Genomic DNA, 27,223 nt, shown 5'->3' with positions numbered 1-27,223 from the left:
AACTCTCTAATTGTTTCCAGCCAGCTTTAGCAATGAACACTGTTTGGAGACTGACTTGTGAGTCTAAGGTTCACAGCTTCAGGTGTGTATCTTTTAACCAAATAACTGTTTTTTTCTTTAAAACTAGGGGCACATAAGGTGTCTACTGTATACGAGATTATTGTTCCACCACCTGAATACAGTATCACCTGCTCTGTATCATACACAGCAAAATGACTTTGAGATGACATCTGTGTAAATAAATGGCAGGCCTGAAATAGCTAAAGCCCAAAATAATTCAAATATTGTTTGTGGAAGAAAAAGAATAGCCAAAGGGCAGCTGCACTTTATTTGTAAGGTCTATTACTATACTTTCAGCCTCAAATAGAGTTTTAAATAGAGTCCAGCTGAGCGACAAAATTGAATCTACATTTTTCCCCCCTGCTTGTTATTGACTGGTAAGACGCACTGGTTGCTGAGCAGAATAGAAAAAGGCACATAATGCAGATATTCATGCTGTGAGCTTCAGTTTTACCTTGCACGACTTCTTGCTTGTGGCAGAGCCTGGCCTCGTGTTGCTGTTGAGCTGTGAGGAGCTGGAGCTAATTTCATCTTCATCGTCCTCTTCTTCATCAAAATTCATACTGCTGGATATACCTTCACAGGAAAACAAGAAAAAAAAGAAAAAGAAAAGAGGTGTCAGATCTTTCCCTGTTGTTAATTGGTGTCATGAAATGCTGCAATAAATGAATCCTCTAACAGGAACACGTTCCCACTTCATTAACTAACTGTTACATATCATTGTTCTTATTGCTCTAATGGTGGCTTGAAACTTCTGTAAAAAAAAACATTCTCATAGTTTGAGTAATAACTTGTGCTCCATGTTTGTGTGTGCAACTAGGTCACATATTCCTATTAAATTATAGATTAATCTGTGCATCAGAACTCAGTGGAGACCCACTGGGGTTTCTAATATATTTCAGCATATAGTCACTGTTATTTCTTGTGTTATCTTGTGTGTTATCTTGTGTCTTATTATCTCTTGGTGTCAGCTACAGTATGGACAGTACACGCAGCATTTCGTTGCACGAACAGTATTGCCATTTAGTGTCTCACTTTGTCATGAACACTAATACCACGACAAATAATCATGGCACTGAATAGCGCTGGTTTCCCAAAAGTTTGTGAGTCCAGTTGTCTGTCTTAACGAAGTATAATGATACTTTGGTACTAAACCACCCTGTGACTAAACACTAAATTTCAAGCTAGTTCCTTGAGGCTGTGTTTAACTTCTTTTGAAGGCACAAAGGAACAAATTCTGCTTATCTACTGTTAACTTCCTAAAAGCCCATAATAGTATGGTTGTTGCAAGGTATTTATTTTTTCAAATAAAGTAAAAGACAATATATATATATATATATATATATATATATATATATTAATAAAAGCAATGTAATGACTCAAGATGAAATGGTAAAAAGTTCTTCACATTTAAAGGACCAGTGTATAGACTTTAGTGGCATTTTGGAGATAGCAACCAACACAATACCCCCTGCCTCTGTGGAGGAGGATCCACGCCCTCTGGAGATATTAATGGCTCATTTTAATCCAATGAAAACGCAACAATTCTTATTTTCAGGTGATTATGCACTAATGAAAAGACACTGATGACTATTATATTCCATTTATATTCTGCCAGTAGATCCCCTACAAATCTTACTCACAGGTCCTTTTAAGCTCAAAAGCTAATAATTGATTTCCTACTTAGAAGTAAATCTCTGTTTCTAGTATTGCAAAAACAAAAGAAAACAGAAACTGTAGCTGTCAGCTCTCTATTTGCTACCTGTTGCACTGTATTTACCCTCCTCAGATAAAGATATGACAGGAAAGGGGGAAAAGGGAAGGGGATAGAGTGGGGGGGTTGACATGCAGCAAAGGGCCACTGGTGGGAGATGAACCCACCCTCTATAGTCATCAATCTGTGATGCAAGTCTGACTCCAGTCCAAGTCATGTGACTCCAATCCACACCTCTGATTTGTACCATATGGTGTCCTCAGAAAATCTCATAATGAAATGAAAGAAGTGGTGTCCAGTAGTGTTCACAGGATATTCATACCAGTAAAACATACTGAATTTAATTAAATGCACATTAAATTTCACTAAACACTATACTTTTGCATTTGATAAATGTGTAAATTAAAGTTACACAACACTGTGCAGGCACAAAAAATATCTAAGAGTGTCCAAAATCTTAGTTTACCACCCATTATAGAATAAACTATTGAGTGTTTATTGTCTAAGGAGGTGTCCTACTAATGTTTACAGTAACTCTGCGGTGGCAGAAAAATATGTCAGCATCATGCATTAATGCCTGGACTATATCATTCAGACACTGGCTCTTAAAATGGCATTTCTATTTGCAGTTGCAACATGATTCAGTGTGTTTCACCCTCCTACAGTACCAACACACCACACACAGCAGACCAGCACGCCGTGGGTGTAAATAAGGACTCGTGGTTTTGCTATTGCAGATGCAGAGATCGAACATTTCTTCACCGCTGACAATACCTTTCTTGAGCATGGTGACGCGCAGATCCTGTTTACTCTGCGACTGAGTGCAGCTCATGACGGGCTCGGCCTCGCCCTCCTCCGTGCTGCTGTGACCCACTGTCAGGATCTGGATCTGACCGTCGTCCTGCTGGGAAGCCAGGCCATCGATCGCTGCGGAGCCACAATCCCACAAGAACAGACTCCATCACAATACAGCGGCGCTACTGTTCAACAAACAGCATCTGATGTTAACACACAGTAAACAAGTTAAGTTGTTGTTATTAGAATTACAACAACAAATCAGGTGGGTGTCCACACTTGTTGCCTGAGCAAATGTGAAAACATTTCAACATCTCCACTGTGATGAATGTGTAGGCGTTTGTGTTCTGTTCTTAGGTTTTAAGTAATTGTTTCACTACCTGTTCAATTAGCTTCTAATGTGTAAAAGGAAGAACATTCTGTCTTTTATTATGTCCATGCTCTCGGCAGTCAAGCGCAGTTTACTGCAGTTTCAAAATAACTGATACAAGCTTTTCTCTACTTCTTCTTTTTTTCCTCCTCATACAGTAGAAAAGCAAATGGGATTTCTACAGCAGGGAGCGGTACTTATTTTTAAGGGGAATTCTTGTGGATATGTTTATGACTTCATAGTTTAAATCAAATTTAATTCAATTAAACACAGATTTGGGCACAAGTGCATTGAGAAATTGAAACGTGTTTGACATATGTATGATACACTTAACAAAATGTAAAACTTTTTTTTTTGCTCCAGCTTTTTGAAGTGGAAGTAAAAGATTTATTCTATGCACACAAAATGTTTATTTCTCCATCCACATGTCAGTTCTGGCATATAGAAATACCGATTACACAACATGATTATGACCAGGGTCAGACTGGGAATGAAATTCATTCCTGGCCTTTTTGCGTCTGGCCCATCCAATCCCATCTCACCTCCCTGCTCAAACAGTCATAACGTTTTAGCAAAGGTATGTCTTTGTAAAACTTAAATGTTTCTTGTAACTGAACAACGTTATTCACAGTTGTGACAAAGATGTATCTGCAGTTTATACCATCAGCCTTGATATTTATTTTCTTTTTCTCTCTGACCTTTTCCACTCTGGCCGTTTGCTTTTTCAATTCTTCATCTAGTTCATTTGATTTTTTTTCTGTTCACCTCTGGACTGATCCACTTGAAGGGTCGGGTCGAGGTGATGATAGCCAGCATCTCTGCCTGCACAGTATTGGGACGGTGTAGACCTCAATCAGATGCGCTGCTCCAACAACATCAAGTGGGCTTTACATAATTTTGTTTTTCTTTAATTTTTCTTTCTAGTGGCAGCCTTGTGGCCCACCAGGTGGACCAGCCTGTCTGGCATTTGAGAGAAATAAACCTTTTGTTTGCATTAAAGAAGTCTTTTTTGTTAACTTGTGAAAAGTAAGAGCAAAAACAAAAGTGTTGTGTTCATATTTTTGGTGAATATAGATACTGACAGAATAGTCAATATCAATCCTCAAAGGCAAAAGATTTAAAAAAAAAAAATATTAAAAGCCTTGCTAAGAAGAGGTGTGCACTTAGGAGGCCAGTCTGTATTTGTTGAGGATGTCAGTCACTATTTGTTTAGTTTTGATTTGTTTTTATTAATAAGTAATAGTTATTAATAGTATTTAAGCAGTGTTGTGTTGTATATTTAATTTCAGATTTGGATATTTTCTGTCGAGTATCTTGAATGACAACTTCAACAAACTATGTTCTAAAGCTTTTATACAGTGATATTTTTAGTGAGTACAGTAGGAGCTTGGCAAAATGATGTATCTCCTGAAGCTGTGTGATCGTGTCTGAGCGAATCAGAGAGTGAGATAGAAAGGGAGTGAAACAGGTCCATCAGTAGTGAGTTTGACACTACTGGCCTGATTAATTTTTTTACCCCGGAGAAATCCCACTACCTTTTTTTCTTTCTTTTCTGGGACAAAGTCAATCCAAAGATGAGCGTCTACTACATGTTACAAAGACTGTCAGATGTGTCACTTCCGTATTGTTCTGTAATGATTATTTAGCATTTAAATCTTACGGGCAGATATTTTAACCATTATCCTGCATAGAGTTTATCCAGACTCTGTAAGAGCTTCGTGACAAAAAAATGTAATTTCCTCAAGTACATTCAAATAAAATTAAAAGGAAAATTAAATTTATTTTGAGAGGAATGGTTCAGTTGTTGCGAGTTTCAGTGGAGAGATTTTGGACGGAAGTGTCTAATTAGGTTTTCTATGACCCCAAAGCAGAAATCACACTTTACATGAGAGGATTACAAGTGTTGGAGACTGTGTCGGAGCCAGGATACCAATCACTGGCACATATTTTGGGAATGTCCAGTAATAAGACATTTCTGGTCAAAGATGCACAAAATATTGGAAGGTATGTTTAATACATGAATACATTACCATTAATGAAATATACGTACTGGAACAAACATCCCTTATGAATGGATAGAAGTTATGATCTAAATGTTATGAAAGTCACAATCAAATTTTATGAACTTATTAAATTAATATAGCATCTGTTCAGGGTTGGGAGGGTTAGTTTAAAAATGTTACTGATTTGTTAGAAAAAGGGGGATCAGTGGTGTAATCCAGTATCACAGTATTAAAGTAATGTAACCTGATTATTTTCCTTTACTTCTGGATTACCTCAATATAAAATATGATGAAATTATTTCGCCTAATATAGTGCTTTTAGGGCAGCAACGATTATTACAATTATTTTCATCATCGTTAATCAGTCGATTATTTTCTCAATTAATCAATTAGTCGTTTGGTCTGTGAAAATGGTGGAAAATGTTGATCAAATCTCAAGATCATGTTCTCAAATGTCTTGTTTTGTCCACAGCCCAAAAAATATTTAGTTTACTGGAGGAGGAATAAAGAAATCAGAAAATATTCACATTTAAGAAACTTTATAAGAATTTTTTTATTTTAATTAAAATGGCTCAAAACAATTATCAGAATAGATACAGATTAATTTAACAGTCAATTAATCTTTTCAGCTCTAAGCGTTTTATATTGATTGTTAGGTTTATTAGTTTATACGGCTGTTCCTTCCTATGTTCTGCTCAATTTATTTATTACTTGACCAATTTAAAGACAAAAAATGGTGAAATTTTCACCCAGTGAAGCATTTTTTCACTAAAGGCCAAAACAATAAATTGGCAACTGTGTGTGCACAATGTATAGTAATATATCATTCTTTATTTTAAAACTGTAATCCTACCAATAATCCCTATTTTCATTAAGTGTAAACTGATTTTGCTTGTTTTATCTGTAGTTGTAATGGAATAAAGTTACCTTTTTTGTATGCATAATTTTGATTACATAATCTTGTTACATGTACTCTGTTACTCCTCAAGCCTGCTTCTGTCATGTTTTGTTTTTTGTTTTTGTTTTGTATATTTTGTTTCTGTCTTTTCTTTCCTTGTATCTCCCTACCATCTAAAGAAAAGTTTGCTTTGTCTAATTACCAATTTTTTTGTTTTAAAATTTAGAAAATTTACCAGATTGTCTCCCAGAATGTTAATGCACATCTTTGTCTATATACGTCCCTTTTACAGTTTTATAGTTTTGGGAATTTTTCTAGGCTGCATATTCGTTTATAGAAAGGATCGTGGGAAGGGAAGGGTGTTATGCCATATTCCAGTTCATATGTTATAGACTCATAATGCTCTCAACAACCACAGGGCTATTTCTCTGTCTCTGTAGTTGGTGAAATGCTTTCCATTATGAAGAATCGATCCTTCTACACTGCATAGTACGTCAGCAATAACATACTAAAGTATATGTGCAGAGGGGAACAATCAAAGCATTGTACAACAGATACAGTTGTACAGTTCATCACCATCTCAGTTTTTCTTCTTCCATCTTGAGATTAATTTATGCCTCTAACTCGTGGTGTGTCAGCAGCCTGACAGCACTCAGACTGTCATACATCATTACAGATAGTTGAGCTCTGACAGGCATGGCACCACAGCGGTGGCTAAGAGGGCAGCTTCATTGGCTGGGTTTGTTGCCAGATGTGGCTTGAAAAATCAGCAGGCGAACTGAAGCGTTATGTGAGGATTGCAAAGAGGGCTTGAACAGACAGTTGCAGTGACTGGATAATAAGGGTTTTGGCCTCTTTTCTTTCACACAGTGGACCACTTCTTATGACTTAAATCAGCTTTTTTGGTGTTCAAACATGAATACGTAAAGACCATGAACAATCTGTTTGCAAAATATACATACAAAAATGTTTTTGGTGTAAATATTTCCTGTCTGTTTTATCTTTTTTGTTGGCTTTTAACTTTTCTGACCACCTCCTCTCTAAATCAGTCAATCTGTCAACTGTTCTGTCTGTTCGTCTCAGTTATATCTGTTCTTCACTCTGTCTGTTTACCCATTTGTCTTAATACTGACAGGCTGACCTTTGTGCTTCCCTTTCCTCTCCTTCTTGTCACTGCCCGTCTGTGGAGTGGAGCTGGCCGATGCTTTTCCCTTTTTGGCTGAGCGAGGCGGCTGTGTGTCCGCTATCACCTTCACCTCCTCCTGTTCAGCTTCTTGCACTGAACACATGGATGCAGAGGACCAGCAGCACATGCAGGGTTAGCAGGCCAGATGGACAGAAAAGGAGACATAAGGAAAGGAAGGTTGAGCACAATTAAAGTTAACAAAACTAAAGTAGGATGCAGAGAAGAGTTTTTCTTCTGATAGGAAAAACAAATTTAATGTTTTATCGAGTCTCTGTCATGAAATAATACTATTCAAATATTAATTCATAAAGCTTAAGCCAAATATTGTCACATTCAAAAGGCAATGGTTGCTCTGGTTTTCTAATTTAAGAATAAAATGTTTCCGGTCATGAACTTAAATGAGAACTTAATAAAATCATCTTTCTCTATAAAAATCAATCAAATGTATTGCAGGAGTTGTACTACAGCATCATTATTACCCTTGTTTCCATCAAAATATTAGTCCAGTGCAGAGCAACATTTTGTCTATATCTTTTCTTTTCTCTCTGCATGAGATGTGACAGTTTGTGGCCTTGAGCCCAGAAACTGGCCCTCAGTACTGAGGATTAGATGGCTGCTCTGGTCTCTGTGTGGAGATAAGAAGAGCTCATCAATCCCAGGCCTAAAACCACTTCTACACTCGACTGGATAGATTTGAAATACAGTGTAAGTGCCTGCAACAGTTTTAAAATATAATAACAACAAACTTTTTTTGTACACATTTGCAAAACAAAGTTACAAAGTGTTTTACATGGTAGATTAAAACATTTAGAGAGTGGGGAAGTAAAATCAGCTAATTTAAACAGCACAAAAATGAAGTTTTGTTGGCAATAACATGATGCACTGGAGCTTATAAAAAGCTTTTTTTTTTTTAAAGATAAGTTTTATAAAGTCATTTAAAAGAAGCTGCTGATTCAGCAAGCCTCAGTTCCTCGGGCAGGGAGCTCCATGGCTGAGGGGCTCTGACTGCAAAAGCAGGGCTGCCTTTAGTCTTGAGCCGGGACTCAGAAACAGCCAGCAGAGCCTGCCTGAGGATCTGAGACTGCATCCTGGCTCATTTGGGGGCAGCAATTCAGCTGGGAGCTAAAGTGCTAAAGTAACCATAAAATCTGAAAGTCAATTCTAACTGGTGACCAGTGAAGAGAGGCTGAAACTGGATGATGTGATCTTGGCTTCTTGTATTAGTTAAAAGCTGAGCAGCTGCATTTTGTACCAGCTGAAGAAGAAAGATAGATTTCTGGCCCAACCCTGGATACAACCCGTCACAATAATCTAACCAAGATGAAATAAAAGCATGGATGACCTTCTCAAAATCAGGCTGAGAGAGAAATGACCTGATCTTCAAGATGTCTTTTGAATTTGATAGAAACATGATCGAACAATGCTTGTAATTTGTTAATATATGAGCGTTCACTATGGCTGCAGGTTTGATATCTGTAGACAGGGATCCAATATGTTTCTGTAAAACAGGGATGGACTTTGGAGGACTAAGGAGAATTATTTCTGATTTATTTTGTTTAGTTGGAGCAGGTTTTGTGACATCCAGAACTTAATTTCTCACAGACAGGATGAAAGATGATTTAAACTGCCTTCTTCACTGGTTTTTGATGGGATATATTTTTGTGTGTCATCTGCATAGCAAATGTACAATTGCTATTTGCTGTTTAAGTGTTTTTATAGTTTCTGTTTTGTGCAACTTGCAGCTGACAGTTCTATTGGGAGCAGAAACAAAAACTGCATGAGATTAAATCTCTTTCAGCCCAGGAGCAAATACTTCCAGTAAATAAGACAGATCCACCAAACAGGCAGTCTGACATCTTTATTTGTTCATTCCAGTGTTTCCTAAACGCTATGTTTTCTGAATCAACAGAGCCACAGAGGAGTGTCGATCTCACTTACCGTGGTAGATGGTGCTGCTGTTGCTGCTGAGGTAGGATTCCACCAGCGGAGCCTGTTCCTCGCTCTGTTTTGTCCGACGAGTGCGAGATCTGCTGTCCACATTAGACTGGACCATCAGAGGCTCTTGCCTCTTCTTCTTCTGCTTCTGTTCAAGGAGCGCTCGCTGTTGTTGCGGTTTCATGTACATGTGTACATGCACAGAAAGAAAGAGAGATAATGAAGGCACAAGGGAAGGATGCACCCTAATCTGAATATGTTTGGGAAAGCACAAATAAGGTGATGGAAACAGATATTATTAAATAGATATTATTTTCACTTGAAGTTATTTCTTCTTTTAATACTACATAATGATTATAATATAATATTAATGTATATGTATAATATGGTAGTACTGAACTGCAGTAAGATTAAAAATCATGAAACATAAACACTTAATTGCAATTTCTGATTATTCTCTTCTACTGAAGGATATTTCTGTATATAGTAATCCTTAGAGCGAACTGTTTCCGATGCGAAACAGAATTGTTTGATTTATAAAACATTTTTTTCAGTTTCTGAGTGTCCAATGTCCCCCCATAAACGGGCTGCTGGTGGTGGAGTTAAGTTAACAAAACATAGTTTAACTAAAATTTAAATTAAAAAAAGAGGGAGAGATAAAAAAAAAAGGTACCATATAAGGATGTGGATATTTCAGAATTAATTATATGCCAAGATTAAATCAGCTTTATGCTTTGAAGACACAACAATTGCATTGCTAATGAATATCAGGTTAGAAAACAAAACATTTGCTCGGTTTAATGTACATCTCTGTGCACTTATAGAAGTAAGAACCGACTCCCACATTAAAGAACAACCTCAGTTGGATTTTCCTCACTACTGTCACCTTAGTGTTTGCTAATTGTGGGAATTACTGGGTCTCTGTAAATATTATGATAAAGAGTAGCATCTAGACCTGCTTTATATGAAATGCGTAAATAACTTCTGTTATGATTTGGCGCTATATAAATAAAATCAATTTGACTTGACTTGATTAGCAAACATGTCTGTAAGTTTTTGTACAGCATATGCTGCATATGATAATTCACAATTTCCTCACTGAGTGATTAATAATTTTGCTGCTAAAGAAAGACATAATTATTTAGACATAATTATTTAGACATGATACAGAATACAAAATTATTTTCCATTTGATCTTGCTTGTGATAATCACTTACGGCGCACTTATGAGGAAATACAGATTTTCTTGTAAGCTATTTTCATACTGTAGACAGAGGGTTAAGTTCAAAAGCAAGTGGCAATAACACAGTCTCAGATAAATCTGTTAAGCCAGGAGAGAAATCTGAGGATGTTTAACGATGTGCTGCCTAAACCGCTCTGACCTGAGGCTGGATAAAGCTATTCATCTGGACTATCTGTCAGCTATATGCAAGTCTTCAAGCAGAGCTCATCAAATATTGAAGGTTTCTATTAGTGGAGAACTCAGGGTGCAGAGCATTTGAGCTCTTACAGTATCCCTCGTAAAGCTCACATCTTCGCCAAGACAGTGATGGGTATAACAACAGCGGGTGCATTTACACAGTGCAGGGATTTGATGGTTAAGGTTTTGATGTGTGGGTCAGGCGCTTAACATAAACTCTGGTATAAATGCTTTGAAACGCACAGCTGCAAACAAGCCTCTCTGACTTTGACAAGCAGACTATAGTGAGACAGATAGCCAATAAAAATAAGTTCTGTTTTAACATCATACTTTACTTTAAACCTTGTGTGAGTCGCCGCAAATAACAGAAACCAATTGAGAGAGGAGTAAAATTAAGATGTAATACATTTTCATGCCTCAATAAGTCATTAATCCAAACATTTCTAGACTCAATTGTAAACAATAAGGCTATCAATTAATAATAATTTGTTTACATGCCTAATGCAAGGTTAAGTGAGTAACTACAGTACTGTAGGTTAAGAATTGTGTTTTTAATCCATTCAAGCATGGATGAAAAGCAGTTCACTTGCATGTGAAACAGACCACCTGGAAGGCCTTCACATTGATTAATTAGGAAAAGACTGCGGGAGCGTTTGATCTGACTACAGAACAGAATATTTTGATTATAGAGCACTGCACTCACATTATTCACTTCACAAAAATTGCTGGACATCAGAAACAGCAGTTTTCAGTGTGCAAAGAAAAGGACTGAAAGTGGCTGAGCTGCAGTTCAGCGTTTCGGTGTTTGTCTGGACAGAGGGTCACTGCTCAACTGTTGTCACTGTTTGTCTGTCAGAGTGTGAGGCTGCCACACAAAACCTATTAACTTGTTGTAAGATTTGAAATTGGTCTCATAATGCCGTTTAACCTTAAATTCCTTGAGCACCAAATTAAACTCCTTGCAGATTAGACAGACTTTATCCCTGAGGTCCAATGAAACCTCCTTTTGTCCACTGAAATCCATAACTAAGACTATTAATGCAATAGACGAAATGACAATCCACCTGAAAAGAAAATAAAAGAGGAAGGGAACTTTGATAAAAAATTGATCAACATACAGTGAGGTATCCACACTGAGAGGAAAGTGATAATTTAAGATCACTCATGATTATGATTGCTTCTATTATCATTTGTATCATGCCAGTATGTTGATTAAAACTGTATAATATGGCATGTTACCAGTTTTACATGACTTTATCTATTTTATTTGTTTGGTAAAAATACTTAGATCATTAGTAGCTACATGGGGTACCTCTGTAAACCTCTATAAAACCTGTACTTGACCAAAATCATTTTAATTTACGGATAAATGTAAAGTAATCGCTTCACCATAAACTAACTGAGATAATGGGACATAAATTGCATCAACCATTGTTTATGTCACCCTTTTCAACCTGTATGATTCACATTAAACATGAATCTATTTTTCATCCAGTAGATGGATACATGAGAATACACATCACAGACATTTACATTTATTTTGGTTACATATTTACCACAGATTTTTGTCACTGCATTTTGTAACTGCACATAGAGCTCCTTGATTCATTTTTAATGTTCTTTTCTCTTTATCTTTCTTTACTTTTCTTGTATTTTTGTATTTTTCTTCACTTTTTATACTTGTGTTTCCTTGTTTAATAACATTCAGAGTGGAGGACAAAGGAATAATTTCACTGTTGAGGGACACTTGTTTTAACTGTCCATATGACAATAATGCAATATGATTCAATCACAATATACAGTCTGAATATTATAATCTCCTAAATTTATCACATCTAATAATTTGATAAGGAGATAACTTTGTCAGGTACTGAATAAAGGATCTGTTTCCATTTAATTTATTTTATTAGCATGAAACATGTATCTATTTTTGTAGTACATTGTATTCTTACAGTACACAAGAATTCAGTCACAATATATATATATTTTTACATAACTATAATCAAATCTCCTTTATCCAGGTTATCACAATGTCTAATAATTTTAAAGGCCTTTAACTTTGCAAGGCACTGCTTGACAAAAATGTTATTTATTTAAAATACTATTTAAAACGTTTGGATTACTGCAGTACTGCTTGGCTTTAGGTTTTGTACATGTCATTTACTGAATAATCTTTCAGAGCCTTATTAACACACCCTCTCATTAACACTCAGAGAGATAACAAGTCCTAGCCGGCCATTTGTGTCCCCATGACGGAGCAGCGGAAGCTTGTGTCATGATAAAAGTGCCCTGTTATAATTGATGTTGCCTGTGTGTCACTTTATTATCAGAACTGCAGGAAGAACAGCACAAGACTCACCTGTCTGTCCAGTTTCTGCTGTCGCAGGTTGGTGCCCTCGTCATCTAAAGTACTGCAAAGAAAAGAGCAAAGAAGGAGGGGAGAGTGCTGTTAAAATTGTGTGAGCGCTGTTTGTTATAATAATTCTGCTGGGTGGAAAACTGTTTTAGTTAATTCATTTGCTACTCTGAAACTGCATCAGAAGGTTGAACGCTTAATATCAAACTGTATTTTAGCTTCATTGCCTGCGATATATATGGTAATGAAGCTTGTTCAGGACTTCAGGAAACAGAGCATTAGTCACATTAAGATCTAAATTACCCCCATGGCTGTTTTTAGTACTGCACACTCAAAATTGAGTTTGGGTCATTAAAGCAAAAGCAAAATCCGATAATTCATGGAAAGCTATTCACATTCTTGTTTTCCATGAGTATATCAATGGTTTAAAAGGTGTTTTTATAGCTTTGCATTCTTTTCTTCAACACAGCTTAGTACAACAATGTGGGACTGCAGGGGCGTTTAAGGACCAGTGCGTAGGATTTAGTACCATCTAGCGGTGAGCTTGCAGATAACAAAAACCTCGCCTGACCCTCCCCTTCCAAGTCTGTAGGAGAAACTGTGGTGACATTAATAGATACAGCCCTCTAAAAAACACTCTTCCTTCAATTATAAGGTCCAAGACGGCTCTCACACTGCAGCCAGTGAGGCGTCACTTCAACATGATGCTGTAAGTGATGTCATCGTGTCCAGAAAAAGAAACATATTGTGAAGCCAGCTCCGATCATTAGCAAGATAAAAGGGACAATTTAGAGCAGAGGTTGTCATTTTTTTTCTCAGCTAAGGACCATTTACAAGACAGGAAATACACCGAGGACACCCTCATGTGTGTCACTTGGAGTAATCTGACGTAGCCTTTTTATCTTTCTACTTATGTGAAAAAACAACCCAGGAGAAATGTATTTGAAAGATATTAGACATGTATTCAAAATATTTGCACCATGTCAACACAGAATACCCATAACAGACACACACATCAAGAGAGTGTATTTCACTAGTGCATACATAAAATAAATGTAGATTAAAATAATTTACAATTAAAACTATAAAAAATATGCATAAAATATAAATAATCGAAAGTATGAAATAAGCCTAATAAAAAACATAAGAAGAACAATAATAGCAGCCTTCATTCTGCAATTTTTGCTGTTCTTGAATGTATGCATATTTTTGCTGTACTTTGTGTATATATATATTTTTTTGCTGGATCAAATGTAAGTATGTATTTAACATAGTTGTTTTTAACTTTTCTTTTTGTTGTTGTTTTTGTTTGTTGCTGTGGCTCTTGTTATTATCTTCTTAACTCTGTACACATGTACTAAGTCTGATTCTGATAACAGGGACTTGAATATGACAGGTCTATAAAAATTGCTTGTGGAAAGGAAGTAGATTGTGTAAATAAATATTACTAAAAATCTATTCATAAAATAAACATGGTCTATAATCAGAGTACAACAGACCCAAATTTCAGAACCACTGGTTTAAAGGAAACCTTGGTTGGCATCGCTGAGCTGATAGTAGAAAAGATGTTCTGAGTTTTACCAGAAAAGCGCTACAGAGTTCCTTCTTCATCTCCCTCTCCATGCCCCCTTTACAAAACAAACCCCTTCTTTTATTGACACACTGCTTTATTTCTTTAACACCCAGAAATTGGTTTTAGGATGCATCTCGATTTTCTTAGGAAAGAATGAATCATGATAAAGAGTACGTCATTTTCTCTGTGAGTTTACTTGGTATGTGCACAGCTTTAAAAAGCTGGATCAGAGATTTGTTTTTTGTTTTTTTGTATGTTGTACAGATTGTAAAGCTGTTTGAGGCACATTTATGATTTTGTCCTATATAAATAAATTTGACTCTACATGACTTGACATTCAATCTTCATCCACTGCTGCCAGACAGAAGCTTTCATTCACTACAATCAGCACCTGTAGTCAGCTTCACAGTGGCTACTGTGAAAAAACACACCAAAAAATCTACAGAAAATTCTCAAACACCTCCTGCTGCATGATCCACCTGTCTGCTGTCCATAGTGAGGTAAAGTACCTCCTCTTCTGGTATCTGTCATGGGACATGATTTCAGAAAAATATATATACATTACGTAGTCAACAGAGAGCGCTATATTTTTTCATCCCGTTCGAATTGTGCCATAAATGATACATATCATGTTTGTCAGTTTATATCGCCATTACTATTTAGTTTTGTGAGAAAACACTCAGCGAACTACATCTCTCGTCTCACACCGTATACATCAGCAACACCAACATGAGCATCACCTCGGCACATTTGGACGAGAGAGAAGGTGTTAAAAGTGCTGAAAATCACAAGTGTGACCATGTTGAGAGCTGCAGCTATGTGAAAGGAGAGTTGGTTGGGTCTGTAGGCATTTTTTCCCTCCTAGGATGATGAAATCATGACTCTGACTGTCGCCCTCATTGGTTTGGGTTGGTTAGGTTTAGGCGTGAGGAGTGAGATTGGATAGAATATCAGGGTAAGCCAATCAGAGGCCATTAAGGGCTAAAATCATTTCTCTTAAGTATTATAATTCTCGTTTTCACGATTCCTGAATTGATTTTTTATACACGTAAAATGACTAGCACTTAGTTAGCCTGTTAGTTTAATGCTAACACATAATGGGAATTCCCATTGATGTGTTATCGGAAATTAGCACTGCGAATGCGATAACATTATTTTAACAAACTGATCCATTTTACTTCACATGCTTACCATAAAACAACATGTACATTAAGACTTTAAGGTATGTCCTCAGACCGGTGGAAACAAACTCAAACTCAAAAGTCATGATTTCAAAGTTCAGTTTCACTTGGTGAAGGATGATTTAAATGCTCTTTGTGGTGTGTGCAGTTTTCAGGGATTCTGTTCGTTTTGGCATAATGACTTTATTTCTTACTTTCTTAAGGCACTACCTTGACGAGCAGGAACAACTAAAGTTTACTTCAAAACATATTTAATTTACTACTACATGTAGTATAGCAGAGATGCTGCAGAAATAAAACTCAGACTGTCTGACTGTGATGTGTACTGTTTTTGCAAATATGATTCATGATATGCAGTTTCTAGAAGCATATAGTTCAATTTTGTCTCACTATCTGGCATTAAAAAAAACAAAATTGCAATAAACCATAATATCGAACTGCAATACTTAAGAACTGCATACATATCAAATCACCGCCAAAGTATTGTCATAGTATCAAACTGAGAGATGAGTGTATCATACCAGCCCTAAGTAGTGATGGTCATGCCTTGGCTCGACTGGCTCTGCAAGGTTACGGCATTATTTACACAACGAAGGAAAAGTTTAAATGCACTTCAACCGACTGACACTGCAGACCTGTGCAGTGCTCTCAAGGGCAGCATACTCTAGTCGCAGGAAAGACTTGAAAAATAGGTCCAAACATACTGGAGTACACGGTCCAAGGCAACAAATTTTATTAAGTGACTAATGTTTCAATGCCAACTGCTTCTTCATCAGAGTCAAACAGAACAGAGACTCGCGTCCTCTTAAACGACCTCCTCTAATTATACACTCATTCAGCACAGACTAGAACTATAGAGGGGCCAAAACACAGCATTAAGACAAGGTTCACACACGTACAATATTAAATATGTCAACAATCATGACCATTACACCAGTAAGGAAGTACAAGACGTGCCAAAATATAAATTACAACAAATCACTCCTATCAGAAAGCATCCATATCTAGAATAAAGTGGGAAGCATATTGAAAATTCTACATTAACAACTGACAGAAAGAGACACTTGTGAGAGATATATGATGTAACATCCAACTCTAAATAGTAAACCCACATCATTCACAATCATAAATAGACTGTATAAAGCAATATGATATAATCACAAGCAAGGCTTGGCTGAAAGCTACTGAAAAACAGGACTTATACAACTTTTGAGTGTGTCATTCTAATTCTGTATTTTCACAGATGTATACTTCAGTAGTTTTATGAGAAATGCAAACTGACTTTCTTGACTTGAAAAAATGTTTTAAATTGCCAAATTTCGTGTGTGATTCAGATAGGATCAAAAAGTAATTTGTCTTTTACATATTTTTTCTGAAATAAGGTGCCATGGTGGTGAGTGGACCTCTTTATATTCTCGGCATGTTCCAGTATGTTCTGATCACCTGTGGAATCCATTAAAGGCATCATTACTCAACTGAACTGGCACACTTCACCTTTCATGAGAGAGGATTTGACAGATGAAAGAGACTGTGTGTGTAGTGTATCACCACAAACTAGATAAAGAGACGTCGCTGTTAGCTTCAGTATTCACTCTCAGTCCTGCTGGTGTGAGCGTCTCTCACCAGATCATCCTGTTGGTGCTGCAGAGGAATGTGACAGTTGCTGCTCTACATGTGTACATTGGATTTTTTTTTCCCTTGTGTCCTCTGCAGACTGACTAATTCTTCCTTCAGCTCGTGTGGACGGAGCATCTCGGAGACCCCTGAGAAACCTCAGTGGTTCCTAATTACAGGCAATGACATGTTTTCTGCTGAAGAGCTGGAGACAATGAGCCACAGCAGAGGAGAAAAGGATGAAAGGTGGGAGGGGGAGGGGAGTCTGCTGATGTGTGATGAATGAGAAAATTATGTTTTTTGTTTAACTATGACTGAAATTGATTCATTTTACATGCAAATGCAGATGTGCTTCCTTACACTCCATTAAAGGATGTTGTTTTACTATGTGCAGCTGATGACACAGGCACCTAATGATTTTTCTGCACATGAAAGTGTCTTACTTTACATCCTATTACCTACAGAGTTATATATGTATGTTTAAAACTCATATTTTACTGTCAACAATTAAAACCTTCCATACATCCTGCATGACGCTGTATAAATAATGTGACATCCAAGTGATAAATGCACGTATATGCGTGCATTTGCATAATCAATATGGTGGATTACACAATGCTGACAAGTAATTGCAGGGCTGATGGCTGCAATATAAAAGCAGAGTGTATTTTATATCTGAGTTATTATCAAGTCCTATTTTTTTTTTTTACTAATGTGTTATCTCTTAGTTTGACTAATGAAATGAAAACCTGTTTTCGTTTTCCATGAAGTCTGACTGGAGCAGGATAAATAAAGCCAACAGGTGCAACAGCATGGTTGATGGCTGGTTTATACTCTTCATGCATTCATCAAAAGCCTGAATCTGACAGTGGCAGTGGATAGTCACTAAGATCAGTCAATGAATATTCAGTGTACCTGTATCTCTGCACCCAGTGACAACAAGGGCCCACACAGATGCAATACAAATGTATTTACCTCCCACTCTCTCAGTTAGACATACAGACAAACAAAGCACTCCATGTCTGCAATCAGAGTAATCAAGTGTTTGAATAGGCATCAGACAGCAAGATAATGACACAAACAGAGCTGTTCCAGTGGAGGTCAAACAGCTCATTATTCTGGAGAGTCTCTGGTCACTCTTGCCCTGCAACACACCGATGGCGAGGTTTACGGGAAGCTTTGTATTCTGTTAAAGGTTCAGCAGGTAACTTTTATGAAAAATAACTTTTTTTTTTGTCATGTTCGCTGAAATGGTCACTATATCCTGACAGATAATATGTGGAAAAAAATCAGGTTCCTCTGGCTCCTCCCAGAGCCCCAAATGGCTTTTTCAAGAATCCACTGCGGCTGAATGAAAACAAACAATCAGAGCCAGAAGAAGCCTTTAATGCAGGTGGTCCCCACAATCAATCCAACCCAAAGCGTCTGTATTTTGACAGTGTCTGTATTTGACAACCTGGGAATAAGCCTCAACAACCAACTAGCCTTCTCCAAAATCACCTACAGCTTCAAAGGAAAATGTTTATTTACTGTATGTGCAAGTGAAAAAGCAAGCTGGAAATGCTTTATATAATGACCAGTTATAACACTGAATTAAACACGTTGAATTAAATCAACCATGACAACATTTGAAAATTCCCTGTTGGAATGTGCGTGAGAAAACCTGAGTGTTACATTAAAATTTAAGTATTAAGTATTCTGAGAAGATTACTGGAATCATGAAACAATGCTAATGTGCAAGAAAACATAAGATATGAAAGAAGAAGGCTCTCAACATTTGGGGCGCCATGTAAGTTTTTATTGATAAAGCAAAGATCTTAGCTTCTATATCCTCAACATCAAGTCTAGTGAACATGTAGTGAATGAAAGCTTGTATTTATTATTAAATACTTACATTGATCTAAGCGTTAAGAGCCTTATTTTAATAATTAAGACTGAGAATGATATTCAAAGCCAATGAACTTTTTGGTTTTATTTGATCTGATTAGGTTTGAAAGCAAATGTGCTTATTTATCATATTTTTGTCCATCTATAATTCCATATATAAGTAAAAAGGCATGTATTAGTTCTTTTTAACATTATGAATACAGATGTAACAATACATTGAGCATCACAATATCACAATAAAACATCTCAATACCATACAGGACTGTGACAGCAACATTTAATTATTTTATGTTATTATTTTTTTATCTTATTTTATGCTACTGCTACTGACTGCTGCATTGTTTTTGTTTTGCAATTCTACACACATAATTACAGCACTCATTGCCAAAGACAAGTCATGCTATTTTTTTCTACATGTTTAGGTCATGGCTGACTACTTTTACATTTTTTTATGAAAGAAGGAAAGAAGAAGCATTTTAATTGAAAGGAAGAACAAATTTTATAGCCTGCACACATCAAATGCATTATTAAAATACGCTTTTTCAAGTTGTCTTTTTTGTTGTTGTTTAATGTGACAAAATACTGTATCATGAACTTCATCATGATATTATCGTATCTTGAGTTACTGATATTGTTACATTCCTATTATGAAAGCAGAAAATAAACCATTTGAACAGATAAATTTATCGAATGTTGTGCTGTAACAAAAACATTATATTTACAGTAAACTGTACCTTACATGTCACATTAGTGACAGTACTGTTTACAAGCTGATAATGCTGGTTGTACATATATACACACATATATATAATGAATTAATTTGTTCTGACTTGAAACTATTAAAGGTTTGAGTTGGACACAAAAATAGTAGATTTTTCATTAACTCAGCCAGCCACAAGTAAATTTAGCTCTTGCTGTCGGAGAGGATTTGACTGTTATCAGTCACTGAGACTCCTCTTCACACTTTTAAAATAGTTTTATATGCATCACCAGGTTTTTATATGTGCGACAGTGATTGGCTGATGATTCTGCAATAGCACCTGGCAGCAACAGAGGGCAATCCAGTATGCACACAAATGCATGCATATTCATTCATTTATGTGGTGCAACGCAAGAAATTTTATTTGTGAGATTATTAAAACAGACAGACATAAACAGACCTTGAAAAAAGTTAAAAATAATGCTAATATTGACAAAATGTGACTTTACAAGAAAACTAAAGCAGATCACATGATGTGTCACATTAACTGACCTCAGACACAATTTTCTGGAAAAGTAAAGTGAAATAGTAAATAAATGAATAAATCAGTTTTATACCAATTTTACTGCTTCTGTTGTCAAGTGCTTACAATTTCAGCTTTCCTCCCAGGGTTCCCTTGTCAGAGAAAAACTGAAAGAAAACAACAGATTTGCAAAAGACTTCGAATGCTGAAATGCTAATCTAGTGGATTTGCTCCCCACAGAGACGAGCTATTGTGCAACTGCTGTTTCTCTGTGGACGTGTGTGTTTGCGAGATATGTCTCCTTCATTCTGTCAATTCCTGTGAATGCATGCGCTGACTGTATATATCTAATGAGATGAGAGAGCCACACAGTGCAGCTGTCTCCTCCAACTCTGCACTGAGGTCCATGCATTTTTCATCACGGGATGAGAAAAACTGCTCATTGAGAAACCACCGATCTCTCTGTCCCCACCCTCTCACTCACACTCAAACAGCAGAACCTCGGGAGATCATGTCAGATACTGATAGTGGTTGATGTCTTGTTTAAATTATTTTAGCTGCAGCTTTTAGCACATCTTTCCTAAAACAAAAAGTGACTGGGTGAGAAGACCCATGTTGAATGATCGAATAACTACTGTTCGTTCCTCCCACTGCTGCATCATAAGAGTTTAAAAGTCAATCTAATGCTTCCATAAAATGCTTTTGTGGTAACATCACCTAAAGATGTGTCTCTACGTTCTTGTCCAGAAGTTTAAAATAAATTTCACACAGATCACTCTCTCCTGTCACCCTGATGCAGTCCTGAAATCCGTGGATTGCCACCGTAACTTATAGCAACCATGAGCCAATGGCATCAAAGTGAGCAGGGAACCATGGCAATGGGTGCTCAATCAGAGGAAAGAGACAGCAGCATTAGCTCTGCACTTGAAATGATGAAAGCAGATATAGGGTTTCCACTGCAAGAGACTAAAAGGTCATAAATGCTCACATTTTTGTCATTTACAAAAGATTATTGGGATTATATTTCCAGCATCATGCAATCCAGATCATTTTTGCACAAATGCATGCAGACATGCACATAAAACACACATTCGCACAGAAAGGCGGGAACTTCCTGTATGACCTACATTCATCATGACATTCCAGTGAAACTATTACTTTTGAATATACTGAAACAGCACTATTCCTGCATGACATCATAAGAAGTTTTACACATGAACAATATATTTATCTAAGGAAAAAGAACATTTTTCTGCCTGTGAACCAAATTGAGACCTCAGCAGTTTATACAGCTGAAATTCTGGGATTCACTTTTGCATTATTTATTTATTTTTCTGCGGCACTCCTGTAAAAAAAAAAAAAAAGAGCCTCAGTCTAAATTATAAATATATGTGGGCAACATTTTTCCACTTAAAATGTTTATATGAGAGGAAACAAAAATATTAAGCCACAAAAAATAACTAAAATAAAATGCAAAAAATCCAGTTCCAATTGCTAATCCAGTGTGACCGTTATCAGTCAGATCTCCTTGTCAGACACTCACATGACGGAAAACCCGCTCAGATACACAAACACACATACACACACACTGCTTCCAAAGATGAACACTGTGCCCTTTCCTGTGTTCTCAGGAATGTGGTACAGTACCTGTAAGGGATCCAGTCGGAGGAGTGCTTTGAGCTCATCCTGTATCAATCACTCTGCTGCTGCCTAACTGCGAGGCTAACGGCCTGCAACAGCACCAGTGCAAGTGGCTACGGGGGTCTGAGGACAGCGATCACAGCCAGAGAGCCCACATTGCCTGTTCATCCTCTGCACACAGACCTATATCTCCCCCAGCCTGCCTGCCTGTGTGTTCCTTCGTTATGTCCTCTAGCTGTGGGGCAGCAGATGACAAACAATCCAGACAGCACGCCACGCTCCTCAGTCATGCACGCCGAGCACATGAAATAGCCGTTTTCTTCTCTCCCATGTGGACGTTGCTTCTTCCAGTCAATGCCTCTCCTCTTCTCCTCCTCTTCTCCCATCCACCACCGCCTCTTCTGCTGCTCCTGCTTGCTGCTGCTGGCTCTCTTCCCTTCGCTCTCACTCAGTATCTAAATCTCCCTCCGTTTCTTGCCCTTTAAATCTCCCCCTCCCCTTTTCCTTCCTTCCTCTCTGTCCAAATCTCGCTCTGTACGCCTCTCTGCCCAATCTATCTCTCGTTATCTCTTGTGCAGCATCACCTACAGCAGCATCGAGTGCAAAGCCTTAAGCAAAGAAAGGTTATAGAGATTCCCCTTTGTCTTGCCTCTTTGATGTTCCTTCACCGCTATTTCTGTACAGTGCCAACCCCCCTCTTTCTGTCTCTCTGTTTCTGACACACACAATCTGTATCTTTCTCGCCTGTGTTGCACGAGGCATGTAAAGCAGGGACTCAGATGTGTTTTCTGGACCATAATTTATTTATTCTCTCAGAGTAAGAGGCATTAGCATATGAGTGTGCAGACTAGTGTTAACAGCCTTTAATTCAACACTCTTCTGCAGCCAGACAAAGGCACCCTGTGATAGTGCCACAGCTCTGAACCTCTCTCTCACACACATCTGCTTCCGCCCTCCGTCTGCCGCCCCTCACTGTCACCGCACAAACACACATCACTCACTGTGCTCCCAGGGTTATTCAGGAGGAGCCCGTCTATACACAGTTAAACCAAACGGCTTCCTTGTAACAAAAACTGCCTTACAAGGAGTCGATTCATGTCAACTCCATCAACAAATCACAAATATCTCTGCAGTTTAGTTAAAAGAGTGAAATCATATGAAACAATCCTGAAAATTTGGGGAGGAAAATCTATTGCTTGTGGGTGCAGATGAAAGCTTCTTGCCAGCTACTGACTCCCAACAAAACAGCCTTGGGCAAAATTGTATTTGAAGTATTTCATCATCCGTGTGTTGCACCAAATTCCTTTCATATATTCGCATGGATTTAGGACATTCATTGCACCAAACCAAAATGCATTCAAGTGCACACACACACACATTAAATGTTGCTGAGGTGTTTGTGATATGTTCAAGCGAAGGTCAGAATTCATATCATGCACTGATCTGATTGGACACACTGTGCCGCACGGTAAAGATGTTATATAGAATTCAACATTGTGCAAAATATTATTTTAGCAACGAGACAAAGACAAAGACATCAGTGGAGTCACTATTAGGTTCATTCAAGCATCTTCCCTCAATTATTTATTGCAGCCCCCCCCCAAAAAAGCATCTCTGTTAGAGTTCAGCAGTAGACAGCCAAAGTAAACCAAGGAAATGAAGCCAACAGAGGAAAATAGACTATTTCAGTTATATAAAGTCTATTCCTAAAATATGATAAAATTAAAGATTGATATGTTAAAATAATAAAAACAAAGATAACAGAGTTGCAGGATAAATCATAATCAAAGGGTAAGTTGGTTATTTTTCAACCTGGACCTTATTTTCCTATGTTGTTGTGTCTGAGTGACTTATGGGGACAAGAATTTTTGAAACTGGGGTCGCCCCTATAGCTCAGAGCGTACACACCATGTATCGAGGCTGTCAGTCCTGTGCAGCGGCTGCTGGTTGGATTCCTGCCTGCAGCCAATTTGCTGCGTGTCGTTCCCTCTCTCTCTGTCCCCTATCCTGTCATATCTTCAGCTGTCCTATCACAATAAAGGCAAAAGCCCAAAAAAATAATCTTTCAGTCAGAAACTAAACTGCACATCGTCAAAGTTCACTATAAGTGCTTGTTTTTGCCACTGAAGGGTTCAGAGAAGTGTCACATATATTATAACTTTTTACTTTAGATTAAGATATATTTTGCTTAACCAGAAACAGCTGTTTTATGCATTCACCAAACTCACCAGACTCCCTTTAAAAAATAGTAATTTTATCATCATAAAACACATTTCCTTCAAACTCAACAGAAAGAAAACAAAACTGACTAAAATGTCTTGGCTCATTTCACAGGAAAGTGAAAAACACTGGAGCACACAAACTTAAGTGACGCCCACTACATCTTATAAGTGACTCTGATGCAGCTGGCGTCAAACATTATTCTCTGAATAAACCTTTTTCATCTTAGCCCATGTCCTCCAGTGTTGTTGGACCTATTTTCAAAGTCTTTCTTGTGACAGGCATATCGTTCCCTTGAGAACACTGGGCAGGCCTGCAGTCCTTGTGAGCCGGTTAAAGTGCGTTGAACTTCTTCCTTCATGTCTTGGCTCTTCTTTCCACTGTTCCAACAACCACAAACTCTGGTTGTTTGGTTGAAATAAACCTTGAAGTCACACACACCGTTTCTCCCTCACTGCTCCTCTGGTGTCCAGCCTCACTCTCACTCTCTCCTGATATTTTCACGTCTAACGCAGTGAATTAAGGGTTTATTCCAACCAAACCAGAGTTGGTGATTCTTGGAACAGTGGGACTAGACTAGCAAAGCTGGTTTTGCTGAGTTTTATTTTGTTTCTGCTGAGTTTGAATGAAGATAAAGATGATAAAATCTCTGTTTTTCAAAGACAGTCTGGTGAGTTTGGTGAGAGAAATAAAATAGCTGTTTGTGGTTCAACAAAAAATATGTTATTCTTTAAAAAAGGGGTTCTCTCTGTAGTGCTCTTTTCATACACATAATAACAATCTGAGCCTGTCAGTGGAAAAACAGGCACTTAAAGTGGAAGTAGTGATGCTCCGTAGTTGCCTGGAGGGATTATATTGTAGTGCCAGCTGTAGCGTTCTCCCTCTCTACTGGACCAATTACAGAAAATTGTATTATTTTTAATTATAATTATGTATTATATGTTATAATTATAGATTTCTCACTTTATATGTTATGTTATATGTCTTACCCTATATTGTAATATGGTGTTGTGTGCTGCTGCACCTCACAAGGCAAAAAGATCTTGTGAAGCGCTAAAAATCTTTTCAATTGATTTTGATCTATAGGTTTATAAATATTGATTGCACCTCCTGTTAACAGACACTGACAAATAGCCCAAAATGAACATAAGCAAACAATCACAAATCTTTCCTTCATACAAACTGTCCAGGATCCTGTACACAGTACGTTTAAAAAATATGGCCAGATTTGACCTTGATTTTATTCTCCTCCAGAAGTTCCAGCATCGAAACCTTCTGCAGCTGCTTTACTGAAAGCATAATGAAACATTGATTGCATTCTCTAACGGTATGGCCTTTCAAAAATGTCAGGTCTCAAAGGTATTTCATTTTGACTCAAGCAGAAAGAAAGTGTTGACAGAACAGACAAGAGCAAAATAAATCCGCTTTCATAAAATCCCAAACAGATCGATCCCCCACACAGAGTTTCTCCCACCATGTCGCACCACCACCAGTGATGTTTAAATAAAATGGAGGACCAGAAAGTTGAGTGGATCATTTTTTGTGAAACGGTTGAGAAATATTGAAATATTACATTATTAATTTACCGAGGAGCATGTTGTATTTCACTGAAGTGGGCAGTAAAGTCAGATGTCCCTCCTACACAGCTCTGCTTTTGCAAATTTCGGACTCGTAATTCCACTACACAAGAAAAACCCTTGTCTTCTCCCACCAAACTCAGAGACTAAAAGAGAGACGTGTAACTTCACTGGTCCAGTGAAATAATGGCCTTTAATCACACAGATGTCTTTGCAAGATTTATTTTATCTCTCTCTTTCTACAGCAGACACAATGAAACCTACAAGAAAATAAAATTTAAATAAATGTTTTATACTTACTAAAGCTTACTAAATACTTTATTATTTTAGGCATATGTGCTTGATATTTTGCTTCTACTGTAACACTGTTGCTGTTATGTTTGACACATTTCAGGATTATCTGTGCTGTCGTCTCTTGCCTTGTCAAATTTATTTAAATGAAACTGAAACTGAAAGATGTTTCAAATGTACATCACTCATTTTAAAGTCTAAACAGGCCCAAACATTAAAGTCTCTAAAGTTGGGATGCAAATTTTGTGCATATTCTTTAACTGATAATTAACAACACTTAATCTATTAATCATCAATACAAAATGCATGTTGTGTTGCGCATGCATATGTTTTCTGATTTTTTTTTTTTTTTTTTGCTTTTCTTTCTTTATTTTTTTCTCATTTTTTCTGAATGAAAATATTATTGCCGTTCACTATAGTTCACTCATTCCATATATGTGTAATAAATGGAATCATATATGTCCCCTCCTTTGGAGACATTAGTCAAGTGGATATTGTTTATTCCTATACTTGAATATTGTCAGTATATAAAGGTGCCTCATTTTAGAAATAGCCATAGAGTGGTTATGACAGCCTGTGGCCTCATGTTTTTCTTATGTGCTTTGAGGTGTTGATAATGTGTATTTTTACTTGTTTGAGGACATTATGTATGTGCATGTGAACTTATGCGGACCATTTAATATCCTCATTGCTACTTTTAGTTGGTCCAACACCAGCCTCAAATAGTTTCTGGATGCGCACAACTGCTATACATTGTTTTTATCTTCACAATAATTAGCATGAGCCACTAGCTACCTAGCAGGCCCCACTTGTTTCACCCACAGCACGCTAACAGTCAGCATGTGGTCACCTGAGGCTAAGACTGGAGCGAGCACCATTAACTGACTGAACAGCACTTGTCTGATACTGCTGATTAATTCGGCAGTCACCCGTTAGCAAACTAGCAGGCCCAGCCTTTGCATCCGCAGCATGCTAGCATTTGTACCCTACGGCAGACTGGAGAACTCTTTCCAACTGAAACAATACTGGCACTGGCGAATGCAAAGTAATAAAGAAGATTACTTCACAGTAACATGGTACATTAGGCCTTATTTTTACAGACTTTTCTTTAAGTGTACCTTTTTAAGAGTCACAAATTTATGACAGACAAATATGAAATAAACATCTCAATGAAACATGTCTCAGTTACAGTGTAGTTACGTGTGCCCTGGAGACCCATGCTCTTTTTTTGGGTTTCATAATTTAAATTCTGTAATGAAATTATTGTGATGAGTAACCA

General features: G+C 37.3%; 1 protein-coding gene across 2 annotated transcripts in view; it reads right to left on the bottom strand.

The window, feature by feature from the left end:
• tub (TUB bipartite transcription factor) overlaps positions 1-27,223 on the bottom strand; it is a 67,613-nt gene that overhangs the window by 9,804 nt on the left and 30,586 nt on the right. The window contains exons 1-6 of one of the 2 annotated variants that reach the window (XM_084716704.1): positions 21,863-22,325; positions 12,741-12,792; positions 8,965-9,127; positions 6,982-7,119; positions 2,549-2,701; positions 515-636 (exon numbers count right to left, since the gene is read on the bottom strand). In XM_084716704.1, the coding sequence (XP_084572830.1) occupies positions 515-636; positions 2,549-2,701; positions 6,982-7,119; positions 8,965-9,127; positions 12,741-12,792; positions 21,863-21,900 (666 nt within the window). In that variant the 5' untranslated portion in view covers positions 21,901-22,325. Of the gene's footprint in view, positions 1-514; positions 637-2,548; positions 2,702-6,981; positions 7,120-8,964; positions 9,128-12,740; positions 12,793-21,862; positions 22,326-27,223 lie in introns of those variants that run through there. The other variant, XM_084716698.1, reaches the window with a different exon arrangement.

This window comes from Lutjanus erythropterus, chromosome 1, assembly GCF_056507025.1.
Source record: "Lutjanus erythropterus isolate fLutEry1 chromosome 1, fLutEry1.hap2, whole genome shotgun sequence".
Taxonomy (NCBI): domain Eukaryota; kingdom Metazoa; phylum Chordata; class Actinopteri; order Lutjaniformes; family Lutjanidae; genus Lutjanus; species Lutjanus erythropterus.
Note: the sequence above shows the minus strand (reverse complement) of the source record. Positions and strands in the feature narration are given on the sequence as shown.